Genomic DNA, 19,776 nt, shown 5'->3' on the forward strand with positions numbered 1-19,776 from the left:
TGGACAGAAAACAAAAAAACAAACCAAAAACTCTCAAGTCGGGAATTTCACAAAATTCAGTTTATTGCCAATTAACATTAACTTTCAATTATTGATTATGGTATTGGGAAATAAGGATGAACAATTGAGCAAGCATTCAGGGAAGAACCCCCTGGCTTCATTCCAGACATCTCTCCCCTTTCTTGATCTGCAGCCCCCTCACTCCACATGGGGATGGGATGAAGGTTGGTGCATTGAGATTCTCTTTCCTTTGCTGCTCCTCATTTCTTATTTGACATCTCAGCATTACCTGCAGTCTCCTCCTCCTTCTCCTCCTCCTCTTCTTTCATTTGCATAGCCACCCTGCTCAGGTGGCTCCTCTCTCCTCACCTGCTTTTTTCCTGCTCTGTTGGACAGTGCTGATGTTCAGCTTGTGTCACCTTGATTAAAAAACCCTTAGAGTAAAAACAACTCATTGAAGGCATATGGAGACCCAAACTCTGTGTGAACCTGCATGCTGGCTGCCTGCTGAATGCCCCTGCCACCCTTGGATTCAGCAGGGCCAGGAGGAGCTGGGCAAGCCAGGTGTGTAGCATGCAGACAGCAGGACCATTCTTCCAAGGTTTCACATGCCTCCAAACAGTGCATCTGTGATGATGCTGGGGTGGTAATAAAGCAACAGGCAGATATGGCAGAGTCACAGTCTGGGGCTTTTACAGAGATTGCACCAAGTGGGAATGTGTGGGGCGTTGAAGGCTTTAGGTTCAGCTCTAATATTGTGCCACCCTGTTTATGGTATCATTGCCACCAAGCTGACTTGGTGGCTGTGTTTAAACACCAATATCTGGACATTTCTGGACAAAAAAACCTAACCAAAGCATACTTACAAATGAAGGAAATGTCTTTCAACATGACTTAGGAGTATTTCTTTCAATCTTTTCCCAGACTGCCTTTTCAAGGTGTGTCCTATGAACAGATATTCAGCCCAGAAGCAGTACTGGAAAGCCAAGCAAGCCAAACAAGGAAACCATACTGAAGCAGCACTGCTGAAGAAACTTCAAGTAAGAGACATCTGTATTTGTAATCTTATCTCAATCTGCAGGCTGTAGAATTACAATAGCAGCAGAAAGAGTAATAACAAGTGCCTTGGGAACTACTGTGATGGGTATTATTATGCCACCATAGCAACTCTATATTATCTTTAGCTCTCCTACCTCCTGACTGGCATTTATGGCCCCTGGTGAGGCCCTTTATCTCCCTTTGGGCTGGGGGCTTTGCCTTTGCTATAAGCAAGGTAGTGCTTTCAGAAGTTTTATAAAGTAAAAGTGGAGTTGTTAAGATCAGGATGGAGCCCTGGTTTAAATAATGCTGAAAATCCTTACCAGGAATTAGGCAGAAGAGTGGACAAAGAGAAGTCCTCAATGCTTTAGCCAGGAAATTCCCCAAAATTATGTTTGTCCTTGCCTTCAGTCTAGGTGATTATTTTGTGAACCGTTTTGCAGATTCTGTTCTGCCTCAAATACAGTGTGGATGGAGCAACTCCTCTGTGTCTGAAAAACAGCTGGCCTGATTTTATAACTGAATGCATGAGACTGAGTGAAAACAAGATCCTGTCAAACCTGGATAACAGTTTTGTGGACAGTGGAGAGGTCACCAGTGCTTCCAGTTAAAAACAGCAAGGAAGGCACGTGGTGTGTGGCCAGAGTTACACAGCAATTAGTGCTGGGAACTGAGAGTTTGCTCTGTGGCTGTTTTTGACCTATTGTGTTTAACCTTGATGTTGGCATGTGTGACCTGTTTTTGTTTTGTTATAAAGTTCATGTGTTTACATACAATTAAAGCCCACCAAGTAAAAGGAGTGGTGACAGTGAAAAGTTAATCATAGGCCCTTTTTTATCCTCTTCAGGATGAAATAAAGCACCTGGGATTACTTTTTGGGCTTGAAAATTTTTAAAATAGCATGCATTTCAGGTGTGACCCATAAATTGTCCCTATTTTGGGTAAAAAAAATCAGAATCAGCATCAGGATTTGGGTGCTAATATTTCCAGTGCAGTAATGCTTGTAGGTTGCAGGATTTAAATATGATGCCATTTCCTTTTTACACTGTGTGTTTCAGGTACTTCTTTTGTTGAGTCTAAAGAAATAATCATTCTCTTGCAGCATGCAGCAGAACTGGAACAAAAGCAAAATGAAAGCGAGAACAGAAAGCTGTTGGGCGAAATTGTAAAATACAGCAACGTCATCCAGGTAAACCTACTGAAATCCATCTGCCTTCTCAGTGTTAGAAAGGAAACAGTTGTTTCATTTCAAGGTTACAGTGAAAATGAAACTAACTACCTGCTGTAATCTGGGTTGTCAAGGGTCAGGTAAACAGAACTTGGTGAAGTTTACAATATTGTGCTTTTCTGCCTGTTTCAAAGCCTACCAGAAGTGCTGCATATTCCTGTTTAAGTAATATGTCATAATAAAAATTCTCTGTGTATTTCTTGGTGCTGCAGTTTAGAATCTGAATGTAAATATGTGTCTTTTATTTTCAAGACTTATTTCAACACCGTGCTATAGAGGTGCTGTGCAACTCCTTTTCAATCATCGAAGTGATCTGTATTTCATGATATACAAATGGGATGGGAGCTGTGTTCTTAAGTGCAGTACAAATTTTCTGTGATGGATGTAATTCCTGAAGGGAACACTTCAGTGGACCCCTGCCCTCCTGTCAAATTGATCCCCGACACATTTCTCTCAATCTGGGATAGATCATCTGTTTTACTAAAGTGTAGCATACTTTGATGAGTGCCTTCTAGTTTTATTTTGTTTTTGTATTTATTATAGAAAAATGTCTGCATTTTGAAAGCTTATGCCTCCTCTTTTGACTGGAGGGAGAAAACGCAACTAAAAGCTGTACTAATTTTGAAAAATTATTAATTAATTAATTAATTAATTATTCTTTGTTCCCAGCTACTGCACATAAAAAGCAACAAGTACCTCACAGTCAACAAGAGACTGCCAGCTCTGCTGGAGAAGAACGCTATGCGGGTGTCCCTGGATGCTGCAGGGAATGAGGGCTCCTGGTTTTATATCCAGCCTTTCTGGAAACTGAGGAGTGAAGGTGACAATGTAAGTGAAAATACTGAATGTGTTAAGAAGGAGAAGGGAGAAGAATTCCAGGAGATATAATTTCTTTGCTGCAGGCCTATTTCATAATGGATTCAGTACAGGAGAGAAGAAATTAGAAGAGTGATTGGGACTATTACCTTTCCTGTGTAACTGGAAAATGTTTCTAAATTATATGGTCTAGAATCTGGTGTGTTGCCACATTCAAATGAGCCTCTCTGTTGGGGCATCTTTGCTAAGTCTAGCTGTTGTACGCAGATTTGCAAAGCTGACAAGAAATCATAGTTTTGCTAGAGTCTATATTTTTCAAGGTTTTGGATTTTTTAAGTTTTATGGGCAAGATTTTTTTTCAAGAGGTCAGTAGGGAATGTCTCTAGGAAATACATCAGTTTTCTTTAAATCTGTATTCTCTTCTGGTGTGAAAATGGTATCTATGATTGGAGCTGGGTTGGATAGTCTGGAAAGTCTTTTCTGGGTAGGTTTCAGCAGGAGTCTTGCATAGTGATGAGAGGAAGAATGCACAGGAGAGCTGTTTGCTGCAGATCTGAGAGCTGTGCCGTGAGATCACAACACCCTTCTTCATTCTGTGGCTTGGCTAAGTGCCCGATGTGGAGAATTCAGATCTGCCTCTGGGAAGGCCACACGATGATGAACTTGTGTGGTTTTATATTATAGACCTGGCTGGGAATGTTTGGCTGCTTTCCCCTATGCATAATCAGTGAAAGCCTTCTTAGGATTGTAGAAGGGAATGCCTCTTTTTCATGTATTTTCTCTCATTAATTTTGTGGTTACCCAGTCCTTGGGATGCTCTCCAGGATGATGAGTGTGGTTGCTTGCAACTCCTTTTGCAATCTGTTGTGGAGAGAACGATTGCATTCCCAGCTCCTGATCAAATATCCCTAAACTCAGAGTCTTTCCCTGCTCCATGTAGTGATCAAAAGGGTATGTTAAAATCCTCCTTTTTCCCAAAGCCCATTGCAGAGAAATACAAAAATAACCTTCAGGGGGACCTCTGCATGGCTTTTCAGCTGGGGAAAACAAACGAGGCTCAAACATTAGCCTAGTATTTCTTTTCCTTCTTTGGAAAGACAAAAGGGTGGCTTATTATTTTGGCTTAATTCCTTGGAATAACATCAATTCAGCATCTTCTAATTTCTCATGCCTGGAAGATAAGGGTATGCTCTGCAGAGGGAGGAGCTGGGATTCCCACCTGTCATCTGCAAAGCCACTGTGAGCCCTTACAGCTGAGAACAGCAGTACCATCTCAGGCCTTCAGAGTCATCCTCAGTGCCACAGAGATTTTGATTCCATTTCCCACTGTTGTGCAGACATAAGGGTTTGGAAGCAGACTTGCTGATCTACAAAGACTGCAGATGAGTGCAGTGATGGCAGCACCACCACTCCACAGCCCCCTTTCCATGTCTGTTCCCTGTGGGGATTTATCTGAGGCTCTGAGCTGTGAGAGCCCTGTGCCAAACTGGCCCAGGCTTATTCCTAACTCAATGGACTCAGTTCCTTTGAAAGGTCCTGCTGCTCATTTTGTGTTACCAGGTTGCCTTTCAGAGCTGGCAACTTGCCATTGTAATTTACAGAAGGAGTTTACAAAGGGAAGATGCTTCTTGTTTCTTCTAGGCCCAAACAGATTTGACAATTTTCTTTGTAAATTTCCAGTGATAAACATTAGTCCTCTGGTAGCTCTCTTGTAAGTCCTTTTGTACGTTTCTACCTCTTCAACAGATACACAAATCAGGCAGATGTTTCACAGAGGACAGGAGTAGCAAGTGATGGGGGAAATCCTCATTTTCCTCTCACAGATGGAGGGAGGCCCCAGCCTTGTACCCTCTTCTTCCTTTTCAGTTACTCCCAGACATGGAAACCTTTTAGTTCATGGATTTAGCTTGGTATATCAGGCCCTTACTCTGCTTAGAAGCTTTATTTTTTAAAAAACTTTGTTTCTGCTATATAATAAGGAAATTCCCTAAGAAAACATGTCTTAGAAAGTCTTTTAAGCAAAAGAAGTGAGTATTGAATTACTACTTGGACTGCTGCTAGTGTGTCAGGTAATGCAGGCGAGGCAGAGCTAAATATGCCATATGTCCTAAAAGAAAATGAATCTGGGAATCTGATACAGGAAGTCATGTGTGTAATTCTTCTGGTAAGTGATTACAGTTTTTCAGCCTTGTGAAATATTTTAGAACTTAGTTTTCTGAAAGAAGATTAGCATAGTTTCATCAGCAACTGGTTAATTTTGCAGGTCCATGAAAGTAATGAAAGAATATGACTGAAAATTTACAGTAATTGGCATGCATAACTACAATATTTTTTGCAGACTTTTAGTAAGTCTGCATAGTTTTTGAAGCTGCTTTTCAATGGAAGATAGGACTGATTAAGGTTAAGAGCTGATTCCAGATGGACTGAACAGCAAAATATGCCCTCATAGCAGGATTGGTGCTGTGTGGATTGCACTGCAGTTATCTGCCATTTTAGTGTGAGTTTTTTTTTTCCTTTTAAAATAAGATACTTAATGATGTGCTTTCTTACTGATTTAGTTGTGATAGTCCTGGCGTACATGCTACAATTTTGAAGTCCTGATTCCACTTTGCAGGATGCAAACCTGATGGTATTTTGCTTAATGAATTGTCTGGTCATAACTTCTTAAAACAGGCTGTAAGTAATGTCTGTGTTAAGCATGGCATGCAGGAATGTATTGCATAAGAAATGTGTCTTACAGGCATCTTGTCATTATTTTGGTTCTCTTACTGAACTTGTTCCCATGACTTGGACTCAGTAGGATTTCTGTGTATGATTTGAGCATGGTGACACTGTCTAATGCTACTGTTTATTTTAGCTCTGTTGGTAAAGAACAGGAAAACTTTCCTTTTCACCTCTGCTGTGAGTGGGCCAAATTCACCTGCATTGAAGTTGCACAAGGCTGAACTGGGCTCAGCTTTTTCATAGGAAATGTGCTGATCAATGCAGAAAGTGTTTTTGTTTATTTGTCTTCCAAAAGAAAGCATGGCTTGTGCAGCATTTCATGTAGTAAAAAAATCACATGTAGCCACTTGTCTTCATGTCTGTGTGCGCCCAAAATTGCTGTGAACAACATAAGCAAAGCAGGACCCAGTGCCAACCAATCTGTGTGAATTGATTTTTTTTTTTTCCTTCCAGGCATGAATTGAATTCTCCATATGCATGTCTCAAGCAGGTTTTAGGTTAATGAAACTTTTGTATAGCATTTTGTATATCATAAAGAATTGCAAGGGCATGGGAATTTGCTTGCAGGGAGCCAGCCAGAAATTCCTCTTGCGGAGAGAAGATCTCTCAGCTGTTGTGCCTGCTGCCTGTGCTGAGCTCAAACACCATTTGAGCAACAGCAGAGGGGATGGAGTGTGTTCCCCTCTTTCTGAATTTCCAGTGATTTCTGTGCCCCTCTAGGTTGTAGTCAAGCAGTCTGAATCACAGAAATCCTGTCAGCACTTTTGCCAGCAGATGGTCTACAGAGCTGGGAGCTCATGATTACTTTTGAAGCTTTCTCTGCAATAAAGAGAACTAAATGTAACTTTTGGATGAAGTGAGCTGCTCCTGAAACTTGTAGATTTATATCTATTTCATGGTCTGGATTTTCTGCTGAACCAGGGGACATGCTTATTGGGAATGCAAGGGTTCATTAATGGGAAATCTTGAATCCAAGTGATTGAAGATTGTGGGTGAACAGACCTGCTGTGTGACTTGTCTGCAAATAAATTCATTGAGTGCCATTCCTAGAGCATGGATTTGAGTAATTTTCTGAATATGCTAAGTTACTTGATTTTATTGGATAACTACATAGGTCTAAATTGCATTTTATTTCTGACTTCCAGGTTGTGGTGGGAGATAAAGTTGTTCTCATGCCAGTCAATGCAGGACAGCCTCTGCACGCCAGCAACATTGAGCTTCTAGATAACCCTGGCTGCAAAGAGGTGAGCTCAGGGGGGGGAGGAGGGGTAACTGCTGATCTGAGATGGTTATAGAAAGGCTGAAAGAACTGGGATTGTTAAGCTTGGAGAAGAGAAGGCTTTGGGGTGAACTAATTGTCGCCTTCCAGTGCTTAAGGGAACCCACAGGAAATGGGTTCATGACAAAGGCCTGGAGTGACAGGACAGGGGGGAATGGCTTCAAACTAACAGGAGTAGGTTTAGATTGCATATGAGGAAGAAATTCCTTCCTGTGAGTGTGGTGAGGCCCTGGCACAGGGTGCCCAGAGCAGCTGTGGCTGCCCCATCCCTGGCAGAGTCCAAGGCCAGGCTGGATGAGGCTCTGAGCAACCTGGGATAGTGGAAATTGTCCCTGCCCATGGCAGGGGGCTAGAACTGGATGATCTTTACATTCCTTCCAACCCAGGCCATTGTGTGATTCTGTGATATGTTGTTCTTTACTGGTAACTAGAACCCACCATGAGTTCACCATGGGTTCAAAGCCAGCATTAAAAACTGGTTCCATCTTAGCCTCAAAAACCCAACATGAAATATTCTCCCTGCAGTGATGCCCTGGCACTGAAAACTCTGAAGTTTCCTTGAGCATCTCAAACTCTGACTGGTGTGAGAGTAAATCCTCATTCAGCATCTCTTTGGGATGTTCTTGGTAGGCTGTCAGCAAACAGAGCAGCTTTTGCCCACTCAGTCTTCAACATTGCAATCATTAACACTTGAGAGCTTCAGGACCAGTGTCAGGAACTGTACAGATACGTAGCTAAGCCATGTTCCTTGCAATCTGAGATGTGGTGTGGTCTTTCAGAAGAATGGAATGTCTAAAAAAGAAACTAACATCCCCTAATACTATAATTGTGTCTCTTTTTTGTCTTTTTTTTTCCCTCTATAGGTAAATGCTGTCAACTGTAACACAAGCTGGAAAATAACTTTGTTCATGAAATTCAGTAGTTACCGAGATGATGTACTGAAAGGAGTGAGTATGATTTTTAAATTGTTTTTTGAATCCAAAGAGTCTTACTGTATTTGAATGTAGAGAAACATTACCTGGTGAGTAAAAGAAGAAATGAGGGCTTAATGGAGAGTTCAAAGTGGTATTACAGGCTTATAGATGACAATAGCTGTAATAAGACAATGTAGCTTTACATGCTGAGGTATTGCACAGTTTCATGCCTACAGATTAATCTCTGAGATAATTTACATTTTCTTCTTAAAGATAAGTTTAATTTGTCCTCACATGTATTTTAATAAATCATTATCAACTGGCTATTTTTCAGTAGGTGTCAAGGTACCAGCAGTTTTGGAAGAAGAATTTGAAAGAGAGAATGGTATATTTGTGTAGACCCATTTAAAGATGGTGTTTCAAGTCTTTGGGAGAGGCAGGAGGAAACAAAAATTATTCCTGCCGAAGAAATAGAGAGAGGGAATTGGTGTTGATTGCAGAGTAGAAGAGATCAGATAATACAACATTAGAAAAATCTCTTCACTTCCCTTAAATAGTAAGAGAGATTAGAAATGAAAAAAATTAGTGAAGTTAACTAGAATTAAAAATCACCTTTAGGTTAATTTTTGCCCACTTTTCATTGTGGTGCTTTCCCAAAAGGCCAAGGGTTTCCTGCAGGACTGAATTATTCCATCTGATTTCCAGACTTGGTGCTAAGATTGAATGCTCTTCGCTTGGTACCTGCTCCAGCAATAGGAAAATCAGAAGTATTTTCTTCTTATCAGCTCTGCTGGCATCACTGGAGGTGTTACAAATAGAAACCAAGTCTGATGGCTTTTCCTGCCACTTAACAGTGCTTCTTTTTCATATTTCTTTAGGGAGATGTTGTGAGGCTGTTTCATGCAGAGCAAGAGAAGTTTCTGACCTGTGATGAATATGAGAAGAAGCAACACATTTTCCTCCGCACTACATTACGTCAGTCAGCCACGTCTGCAACAAGTTCTAAAGCACTGTGGGAAATAGAGGTATTTTTTCCTTCTTTTTATAAATATTTTAGGACCTGAAGGCCAGGGTTCAGTTAAAATCTTCATCACAACATGAGTCATTCATAGGCTCCTGATATCATCACACACCTCCCTGTAACTATTATTATTTCAAGAAGTGGTTTGTGTAGGATGAACCCTGAAGAGCTGCTTTATTGCTCTGTGTGTGTGGAGAGAGGAGGCTTTCTTACTATATTTACCTGCACTAAAATGAGGAAGACTCGAATTTCAAATTCAGACGTGACGTAAATGGTGTGATTTTATCAAAGCCAATCAAAGGACACTCACCTCTCCTGAGTTTTGAGTGTTTATGTTTGACTTCATGTGCAGTATTAAAAATGGAAATCCATGGCTGACAGGAAGTCTCCCAAACATCACACAACACATCAACATTTGTTTGAAGTTAACCTGAATAAAGGTAGTGTTGTGAATGGGGGTGATATTGAGAAGGGAGCTAGCAAACATTTTTGTTCAGCTAAGAAACATTGGAAATTGGTAGTTCTCAAATCCTTGCATGTAACTCCTATACCCCAAAGTTCTTGTGTGATGAACAAACTTTGTGCATTTAGAACAGAGCCCTCAGAAAAATGGTTGGTTTTTGTCTGGGTAAGGATTGTCTGGAGTAGAGTGTATTGCACTTAATGGAGATTCCTCCTTAAAGGAAACATACACTGCTAGATTTGAAGAAACCTACAGCTCAGTCAAGGGATAGAAGAAACCTACAGCTCAGTCAAGGGATATTTCAGATGATGTGAGGATATATCACTTGAATGAATTTTTTTCAGAAGCCCCTAGTATTGTCAAAAATAGAGCTGCTATAATTGGTAAAATAATGTAAGACGGTTTGAATTTTGCTTTTAAGTAGTGTCTAGTAGCGTAGAACAGCTCTCCTTACTTTCTTGAGCTGCAGATTCACACCATGTCACTTAAAAGCAAAATTTGGCTCATCATGTTTGCATGGAATAGATTAATGAAAGCATGGAAAGTAATAGAAAGAGTATTTCCTGGCACTTGGAATAAAGTAAATGTAAGTAGTTTTTCTATGGTGAACTTTGTGTAAGCACAGAATTTCTCTCTTTGGCAGCCTGTAATGATGTAGTTTGCATATTTTTATTAGGAGTGAGCTGCAGGAAATGTCAGTGATCTGAAGTATGATCTGGAGGAGCATGATTAAAATCTAAATTCTTCTTTTAGGTTGTCCACCATGACCCTTGCCGGGGAGGGGCAGGACAATGGAACAGCTTGTTTAGGTTTAAGCATTTGGCGACTGGAAACTACTTGGCTGCAGAGGTAAGAATGCCAATTAAACAAGTGTTGGTGTGCTGCCTCACCAAGTCCTGCTGGTTCAGAACTGCTGTAGCAGGTGTGTCTGCATTGTGGATCTTCACAAAGATCCCACATTGGCCCCTGCTAGGTCATTCTGTATTGCTGCATCCAGAGATTGCAGGGCAAACACCACTGTTAAATATCCACCATGTTTATACTGAAAACCCTTGGGTTCATTTATCTCTCTGCTCCTGTTTGCCCTTGATTTTTGGAGTGGTGTTGTGACTGTGTATTGATGTCATGCAAGTTCATTGTGATTATATAGGCTGCAGAATTCTGCTATTGCACTTTTGCCTTTTGACTATATTTTGAATAAAAAAAGACCTGAGGAAGTTTCTGCCCCTTTTGGTGGAATGGAAGGTCCCAGAGGGGAAGGAAGATCTTGCAACTTGTCTGGTTACTATCTGGTACTTTGTATTAAGGCAAAATAGTATTGTGACTCCCCAAAAGAGCAGCTTAATAGCTTTTAAGACTCCTTAAAAATAAAATATGGCTCTTGACAAGCTAGAATACAGCAGATAATGCGAAGTGTATGAAATGGTACAGCCTTGGATATTTTAATGGTTGCAAGAAGCTGTGAACCTTTTGAGTCATATCTAATCCATATCCACAGGTCTGTGTCCAAGTTTTGTCAATGGAGTGAAAAGCAGGGGTTTTTCCCATTGATTTAGTTAGGATTGCTTATATTAACTTATGCTTTGAAGTATGAGTGCAAAAATTTACTGCAAGAAGAAAGTTATAAATCTCTATATCTTAGGGAACCCCTGAAAAAAGACTTGTTCTCACTGGGTTGAGTTGGGTATACAGCAGTGCAACTTCTGTATGCAGACAACTCCTTAGTATTCCCAGGGTGCTCCTGTAACTGCCTGGACTGAATTCAGAGGAAGAACAAACAGGAGCTATCAAACCTTCATTTATTTCTAATTATGTCAAGGCCATTATCAAAACATAAACAGTGGACTGCTAATAATAGCTAATTTTCAAGAGGCAACCAGTACTCCCACCTAAGAGTGGGAGTATTTTCCTTTCTGCTTAGAGTGAGGGATGCTCCCAGTAGGAAGATTTTACTAGCTGAGCTTGTGGAGAGTCAGTAAAGGCATTGAGCATACTGATGGGCTTCCTTCTTCCACCAGGTGATCTGTCTGGGGGATTTTAAGGTGAAAAATCTTCAGGTGAAGAGGTGCCAAGCTGCACTGAATGTCAGACCTGAGCTTAGGTCCTTTCTAGCTCTGAAAAGGAAATCCCCATCAGGCAGATTTGTAATATGGAGAATATAATTGGCAACAGTGGAGTGAGAGCTGGAAGAGCTTTTGGGTTGAACAGAGGTGATATGCTGGGACTGGAGAGCTGCATTAGTGACTGTGTCTGTGAGGTGTAAAATACATGTGTTGGAGATATTAAAGGTACTGCTGTAATAAAACCCTGTGAACTGTATTTTGCACAGTTCATATGTCAGGCACAACACGTCAGCCAGCCAGACACGTCAAAGATTTATGAACAGGCTGGCAGACACCTCGTGTGCGTGACCTAACTTCAAATCAGTTGGGCAAAGCCTACTGAACACTTATCTGTGCTCTGGCAGCACAGGGAGATTACTCATGGTATGGATTATCAACAGCGTCACACATTGCCATGACCTGATTTTGTTTAAGCCTCCATGATAAAGATATCTAGAGTGGAATAAAAAGTACAAACACAAGAAGAAAATTCACAAATCTTTTAAGCATTTTGTTGTTGGCTAATGGTGCAATTTCTGTTACAGTTTGAGCTGTTGTAAATCAGGATTCATCACTGTTTATAACTGTCTTTCTTCTTACTTCATCCTCCCTTAAATCTACTTGATGTGTGCCATGGAGGCTTCTGCAGGGGAGTCTTGCATGGGTCAGCTCTCAGGCAAGGAGCAGAAGTGTCCTTCACCTGGGTGCCTCTCTTTTTTCCTCTCATCCCTTGTGTGAGCAGCCTGTGCCTTCTCTTTTCCTTGGAATCATCCTGTGCCAGGTGTAACTGCTCAGTCTAGTTTGGGATTTGGTGGGTCACTACTGAGCCATGTTGTGAAGGGATATCCCTGCAGCTTGTTAAGGCCAGGGGATGATCTGGGTGACTAAGGAAATTGAAGATGCTTGCCTCAGAGAACTAAGGAATTTAAAACTGATAAAGGTGTTTGAATAGTACATTAAGCAAATTAATAATTAAAAAAGTGAGGCAATACCGTTGTTTGGTAAAAAAACCCATAGGTGAGTACTTGTAAATCCAGTTGTTATAAACTTGAGAGGATGAAGTCAGCATGTGTAAATCCTAAATTCCGCAGTCCTTAGAAGTACAATTAGTCATCCAACTTCTGTTACCTTTCAGAGACCTCTGATATCTCTGACTTCTGACACAGTCTCAAGTAGCAGTATTCCCTTTAGTCCTCTTTCCACTTGGCATTATTTAGCCTAATTTTAATTACTGTTCTTTGAAGTTCTTTAAGCCCTACTAATACTTTAAAGCAACCTAGCTCCTTCTCCCAGACTTTTGGCTGAAGGTGAGCCACTCTGAAAGACCCACTGCTGAAGGAGTCACAGTGGGAGACACTTGGTGATTCCACACACTGCATTGTCATTTCTCTGCTGCTATGCACATCCTGGGTCACTCAGAGTGCCTGTGTGCTCCCACACAACTACTTAAGACACAGGAGGAATAATGTATTGAAGAAAGGGTTTGATGTTTGGTGATAAGATTTGGGACATTGGCAATCTAGGTATTTGGTAATGATGTCTGACATTAGGAAACCTTAAGCCACAGGCTTAGACATTCCCAAAAAAACTGGAACCAAATACCCAGCTGAAAAATTGGAAAGAGAAATTGTCTTCTTTGGAGACAGCGGGAGTTCTGCTGTTAGTGTCATAAGGGCTTGTTTTCACCCAAAAGAGCTGAGCCAGATCTTCAGCAGGAGATTTAGGCACTAAGCCACCAGCTAAGATCCAGGCTGCTGAGTTTCATTTTCAGAACAGAGTTTTATTCTCATCTTCACAGAATCAGCAGTCTTTTAGAAAAAGTTCCGCAGAAGATCCTTTTTATAGCCCTGGTTACAGCAAAATGACCCAAGTTATTTTGAAGCTTTACATTTATAAAGAGAGGCTGTAAGGTTAGGTGAAAATTGGATGTTTCAAAGTTACAAAGATTTTCCCAAAAGTATTTTCAGTGCATGTGGCCCATGTGGAAGGCACCCAAAGCTATCTGTGTGTGTGTGGGAGTGAGCTGCAATTTGCTTGAACAGCCTTGCAGATGCTGCAGGTTGGGACCACACAGCTGTGCCTTTCTCATGAACATACATAACCTTTTCAATACTCTAAATTGCCAAGATAAAAGTCTCTTTGAACTGAGTATCAGCTTATCAATTGTGCTGAACCAAAACATGCACTTTTAATATTGTTCTCCACGTGTATAGCAGCTCTGGTTCTTTGATTTCTGAACTGGGCAATTCATACTGAAACTATTAACACTTGTTTTATGAGGCTGTTAAGCAGATGCTTGTGCCCACACACAAGAAATGCAGGATAAGTCTGTCATTCCATATAAACTCAGGTGTGGCTGAAATAATTACAGAATATATCTGCATCTATCAAATCACATGCTGGTCTCAGATATTGCAGTAGACAATAGATAAGCCACAGTGCATTGCTTGTGAAACATTGTGAGCACATACATAATCACATTGCAGAATTTCTAAGGAAAAATCTGTGATAATTCTGTTTTACTTACTTGAATAGATTAGAATTACTAGGTACCCTGGACTAAATATCTGGCAGCAAATCTGGTGAGGCCTTTAACACCAAATTATCTCTACCAAATTCAATGAACTAAGATGAGGCAGGTAAAATGGCAGCCTGAGGGTTCACATTCTGTGCTTCTCCAGACCTGTGGCCATAAACAATTACCGCTGTGGAAAACTTCTCTGGCTCTCTTAGAGAGTTCTTCCTCTCTCTGTAAGAGTGAAATGGCAGGGTTTAAGCTCTAAAATGGATTAACTCTCATCAGAGTTTTGTTCTAAACTCTTTTCTTAAAATCCCACAAAAAAACATCCTTCCAGCTTTAGGATTATTTTAGCACTAAATACTCAGTGGAGTTTCTTTTGAAAGTGGGAATGATTGAATTCGGCTGGGCTGAGCAGCACAGGGTTACACACATATGAGATGAAATGACAATTAGATGAATATTAATTGAACAGAAAGTCCAGTCCAACTTGCCAAGGCTGTAGGTCAGTGGTGGAGCACTGCAGGGGCAACACAGGCTTCAGAAATGTCCTTTATCCTCAGGTATTGGATTGTGCAGACACAGAGTGCTGTCCCTGAGGTGGTGTTGGCATGGACTCCAGGAAACAGGGAAGAGGGAATAGTCTGTGCTGGAATAGGGTCACTGAGCAAAGGCACCAGAGCACGAGTGTTTTGGGTGGGTTAACAGGGGCTGCTGAAGCCTTGCAGGACTCCCAGCTGATTTTTTGCCACACTGTGGTGTAAACTGCTTGCTGAGAACTATTGGATCAATGGCCAGTAGAAGTTACTCATATTTCTCTTGTCTTTCTTGAATAATTTCTTCCCATATTACCTCACTCTACTTTTCTGTCAAAATTGCCCCAAACTGCCCCTTTCTTTTCAGAGAAGCTTATGTACATCATTCACTTTAAACTGAGAATTGCTGTTAAATTTTGCTTTTACAATCCACAGTGAGGGGTTGGAACTAGAGGATCTTTAAGGCCCCTTCCAACCAAAGCCATTTTATGGTTGCATGATTAAAAATAATAGCCTGCCATGTTATAGATATTGTTACGGTATGCATTTATGCAGATGGACAGGGCCATACCCTTCATAGTAAATTTAAGCCTGTGGCAATAATCACTTGATTTGGATCATGGTGAAGATAGCTGAGTACATGCTGAACTTAACATCGAGAGAAAATAATCCTCTCCTGCCTTCTGAATAGTAAAGATTTTCACAGGAATTCCACAAGAATAGACAACAAAGCATTTAATGAGATTTTAAGAAAGATTGCATATTTGTGTGGGTAATACTCAGCATTAGGTAAGATAGAAGAAATGTAGAAGGGAAATCAGTTGTTAAACTTGAGGCTATAAACCAGGATTAAACTCCTGGAGCCCTGAAGAAACTGTCTCTGTAGTTTTATGGACTTTTCTTCCACTTCCTTAAACTGCTGGAAAATGGAGTCCTGCATAGGATGTTTTATAAAGATATCTGAGATTGATTATTTGAAGTCCATAATTTAGGCCTTTTGTTATACACTTGTTGGAAATTGTACTACTGACAGAGATGGTTTTTTTATGTAGGGAGCAACGACGGAACCACTGTTTGCCAGTGTAATTTTATTTTCTTTTTTTGGGTGACATGGAAACAAACCTTTGCAGAAGGACTTGTTCATGCCCTAGTCACGCAGGGAGGGAGAGCACAGTGTTAAATGCTCTGTAGTTCCTTCTGCCTTCAGAAGAGTGAGGCAAAGTAACAAATAAAATAAAATAGGTCCTGTTTAACTGAGATGTGAGCTACCTTTTGCTCAGGAACATTTTGTAAGCTGAAGAAGATGCCAGGAGATGGCAGCATCTACCAAGGCCTTCACACATCTCCTCACAGATTTCATTCCTTGGTACTATGGGACTTCCCCACCTGGAGATGGCTTCAAAATCTTCCTTTGGGGCTGGTTTTTCTCAGTGCCTCTTCACTAAATGTTAACACAGCATTTTGATTAATTTCTGTCTGTTTGGCTCGGTGATTAAAGGTTCTCATAAGAAAAAGGGTTTGCCTAGGTGACAGATGAACTCAGCACTGGAAGCCTTATTTCAGATTTTCACTGTCTCATAGGAGTGTGGCTTTGTTTTAAAGCTCTATGAAGAATGAAAAATAATGTACAGCTATGCATGAAGAGACAGAAGAGATCCAGAGGGGATCCGGATGAGGAGGAGGATGGATTACTGATTTACAAAGCCAGCCTGACCTGTTCTGCAGACTTGGATGTGGCTTTTTAAAGTGACGGATCTAGAAGATGTCCATTTAGCAAAACCTAGAGCTAGATTTCTCCAGGGTTTTTAAGAATCTTGAGAATGCAGCTGAATTTCTTGACTTGACTTTGGTGGAATCTGTCAGTGTGCAAATACCTTCATAAATGTGGATGTGAGAGGAAAGTTTTTTTTCCCCATCCATCTCATTTGCAGTTGTGACCTGTGAGAGTGTTCAGCATTTTCACTCCTGCCTGAACTTGGCTGCATTTGGGCCATGTTTGTACATCTACAAGCTTTAGGAGTAAGGAAGTACAAAGACATTGATGCAGCATTTTATTGTCATTTAGTCATTAGAAGGCTTACTTCTCTTATTAAAAATACATCTTGCATTTTGATGTCTTCCAAAACAGCAAATGTAGACATGTGGTCTGTTCTTAAGTGCATTATTTTTGTTTATTTTTTCAAGATCACTTGAGAAGCTGTTATTCAACTGTATTTGTGCCTCTTTATTTGTCATGCTTGATGGAGGTTTCCAAGACTTCCCTCCTTTTTTAAAAATTATTTTTGGGATTTTGTGTACCTATGGTGTTTGGCTGATTTGTTTTGGGTTTTTTTAACAGTAGAAATGTCAGTCATGTCTAATTCAGTCATCCCTAGTTACTCCTGTGAGGACCACTGAAAGGCATATGGGATATTAATATTTAGAACATCACTCTTGAAGAGATGAGGATGCTTTCTTTTATATAACACAGGTTGACACGGAGCTGCTGAAGCTCAGACTAAGGTTATGGCTCAGCATCCAAGTTACACTGAAGGATCTCTCAGACATTTTTCTTTCTTTTGACTTCCTCTGCAGAATGGGATATGGCTGAGTGGGGCTGAGCATTGGTTTCAGGTTCTCTGCCCTTGATCCCAGTAGAAGAAATGGAATTTCCCAGTTACCACTCATAACAAGGAGCTAATCCAGTTTATGCTGCTTGTGTGAGATCTTTAAATCTGTGCTGTTTAGGCATGGCAAAATGCTAGCCTGCCATTGCTTACACAGCAGCTGGAAATGTTGTCAGGATGATCTTCTGGTAATGAGGGTGAAAAATCAGGATGGGAAGGTGTTGGGGCTCCTTCCCATTCCTGTTTTTGACTAGCAGAGGGACCTGAAGCAGACAAAAAGGTTCAGTTTTCCCAGTGCTCCCTGGAAACTTGACTGATCTGCTAAGACAAAGCTCACGAGGAAAACTCAATCCTGGAAGAAAAAGCCCTTTAAGATTTTTAAACTTTCCTTGGATGACGATTATCAGGAGCTCTGTGCTGATGCAGAGGAAGGGTGAATGGAGTTTATCGAGGTAGAGTTGTAGCCAGTCTTTTGTCTGGCAAGTTAATAAGGTGGCAAAAGTCCTTTGAATGCCACTGAAAGTCTTTGAAATCGTGCAAAAGTCCTTTGGATTTATCGAAAGCTAATCAGTATGACATTAACAAAGAACAAAGCAGGCCTAATGAAGATGAAAGATTTAAAAAGTGGATTATTTTTCTTTTGTCCTGGCTTTTCTTCCCTGAAACACTTGCCCTTGTTGGCTGGGTAACAGGCTGTGTGTTAACAGGTTCCTTATCAAATGATATGGGGACTGTTTGAGTGTGTTGAATTAGATCCTTTTATTCTTTGTCTGTCAGGTTTTCCTTCATAAATGCAGGTTTTTACCAAGTCATTAAAATGCTCATTTAGCTGAAATTTGGCAATCTAATTCTTCCCCTGACAAGATGCTTTAAATATCCTTTACCTAGTCAACAAAATTTGATTAAAATCAGCATGGGTGTTTCCTTCCCCAAACTCCTCTCTCTCTTTCTTAATTGAGTGTCCAAAAATAGCCTGTTTGGGTACTTTCCATGCATTCCTCCAAGAAAACAACATTCAGTAGAAATGTGGAATTCCAAACTTCTTGGACTGGAAAGGATATCTAAGTATGTGAAGATGCAAAAATAAAGTTAAAGCCAGGAATGACCTGTGAGATGATCTGCACAATAGTAGAACTCCGGGAAACTGTGCACTGTGGACTTGTGAGGTTTGAAAACTTTAAGGTACAACTTTGAGTAGCTTTAATCAGTAGAGATGACAGAGCCTGGAACTTCTGGTACTCAGTTTAATGGAATCCCTCTCAGGATTAGCAGGTCACTTGCATTCTCTGAGCACGAAAAAGCAGAAGTAACACACAGACACGTGATGATAAGATGAAAGTTGTCTTCCTGCTATGCAGACTTTACAGATTTTGTAAAGTCACTAGGTGAAAATTCAGGAATGAGATTCCTGGCCCTACCAAGTAGTTTTAACCAGAAATAATTAAAGACTTCGTCTATACCTCAGTTTTCCATGTGTAAAAGCTGACTTCTGTTATGAGTTTGTCATACATACTCTCTCCTGGGGGCCTTCTGCTGCTCCCACAGGATGAGGATGTCGATATATGTATGCTATGTATACATATATACAGTATATATATGTATACATATATATACTGTATAGTATATATATAGTATATATAGTCTTTTCACATACATACCATTTTGTAGCAAGGCTGAGCCCCAAATCTGTCCAAGAGACACCAATTTTTATATTCAGGAGGACCCCCTGCAGCACTGACCCTGACCTTCATGCTCTCTCAGATACCCTGTGTGGATCACAAGTTGGGAATTTGGCTTCTTGTAGAGGAGTGCAAGTAAATGCTATTTAAATGTAGATTTAAAAGAAGGTATTGCCTTCTCTGTAGTCACAAATCTGTCTCTTAACTCTGAAACTGTCAATGAAAAACTCTTTTTGTGGTACCTTGTTTTTTCCCATTCATGAAAGAGTAAAAAAACGGCTGTACCTGAGTTTGTTGCAAAACAAGCAGAAAAGGATTAGGATTTCTGGATTATTCTTTACTGGAAAAGAAGCTGATGGACATATACTCTAAAAAAATAATATATAATGAATCTATTACAATAAAAATGTATACAATAATAAATTATACAATTACACTTAAGCTCTGCAGTTTGCAATATATCATGGTGCATATTGGCTGTATGCACCTTCCAGTGGCATTTTGCAGGAATATTCACTGCTGTATTTCAGCTACAATTCAGAAAATTGCAATTTCAAGACATCTAATGACACAAAAAAGCTTGAAAACTGTTGAGCTTTATTGAGGCCTATTTTAGCATCGCATTCTTACTTTCTAAACACCTGCAGAACATTTTACTTGATTTCATTAGTAGCAAGATAAAAATATTAATGTTTTTCTTTTCAAGGCTTCTTTTGTTTTGCTGATTTATTGAAGAATGTCAAAGTGATCTTACATAAATCAGAAAAAGCAATAGATTTTGAGTGCTGAGACTGCCACTGTGTCCTCAGGTCATTCTGGGCTGGGATATTGAAAGGGACTCAGAACAGGTGT

The 19,776-nt window shown here is 40.4% G+C and overlaps 1 protein-coding gene across 1 annotated transcript in view; it reads left to right on the forward strand.

Moving 5' to 3' along the window:
• The window catches only part of ITPR2 (inositol 1,4,5-trisphosphate receptor type 2), a 248,309-nt gene that overhangs the window by 39,275 nt on the left and 189,258 nt on the right, over window positions 1–19,776 (forward strand). Inside the window, exons 5-11 of the mRNA XM_066319661.1 lie at window positions 925–1,040; window positions 2,141–2,227; window positions 2,936–3,094; window positions 6,952–7,050; window positions 7,949–8,032; window positions 8,878–9,024; window positions 10,237–10,332. Of these exons, the coding sequence (XP_066175758.1) occupies window positions 925–1,040; window positions 2,141–2,227; window positions 2,936–3,094; window positions 6,952–7,050; window positions 7,949–8,032; window positions 8,878–9,024; window positions 10,237–10,332 (788 nt within the window). The remainder of the gene's footprint in view (window positions 1–924; window positions 1,041–2,140; window positions 2,228–2,935; window positions 3,095–6,951; window positions 7,051–7,948; window positions 8,033–8,877; window positions 9,025–10,236; window positions 10,333–19,776) is intronic.

The sequence above is a fragment of the Sylvia atricapilla genome, chromosome 5 (assembly GCF_009819655.1).
Source record: "Sylvia atricapilla isolate bSylAtr1 chromosome 5, bSylAtr1.pri, whole genome shotgun sequence".
Taxonomy (NCBI): Eukaryota; Metazoa; Chordata; class Aves; order Passeriformes; family Sylviidae; genus Sylvia; species Sylvia atricapilla.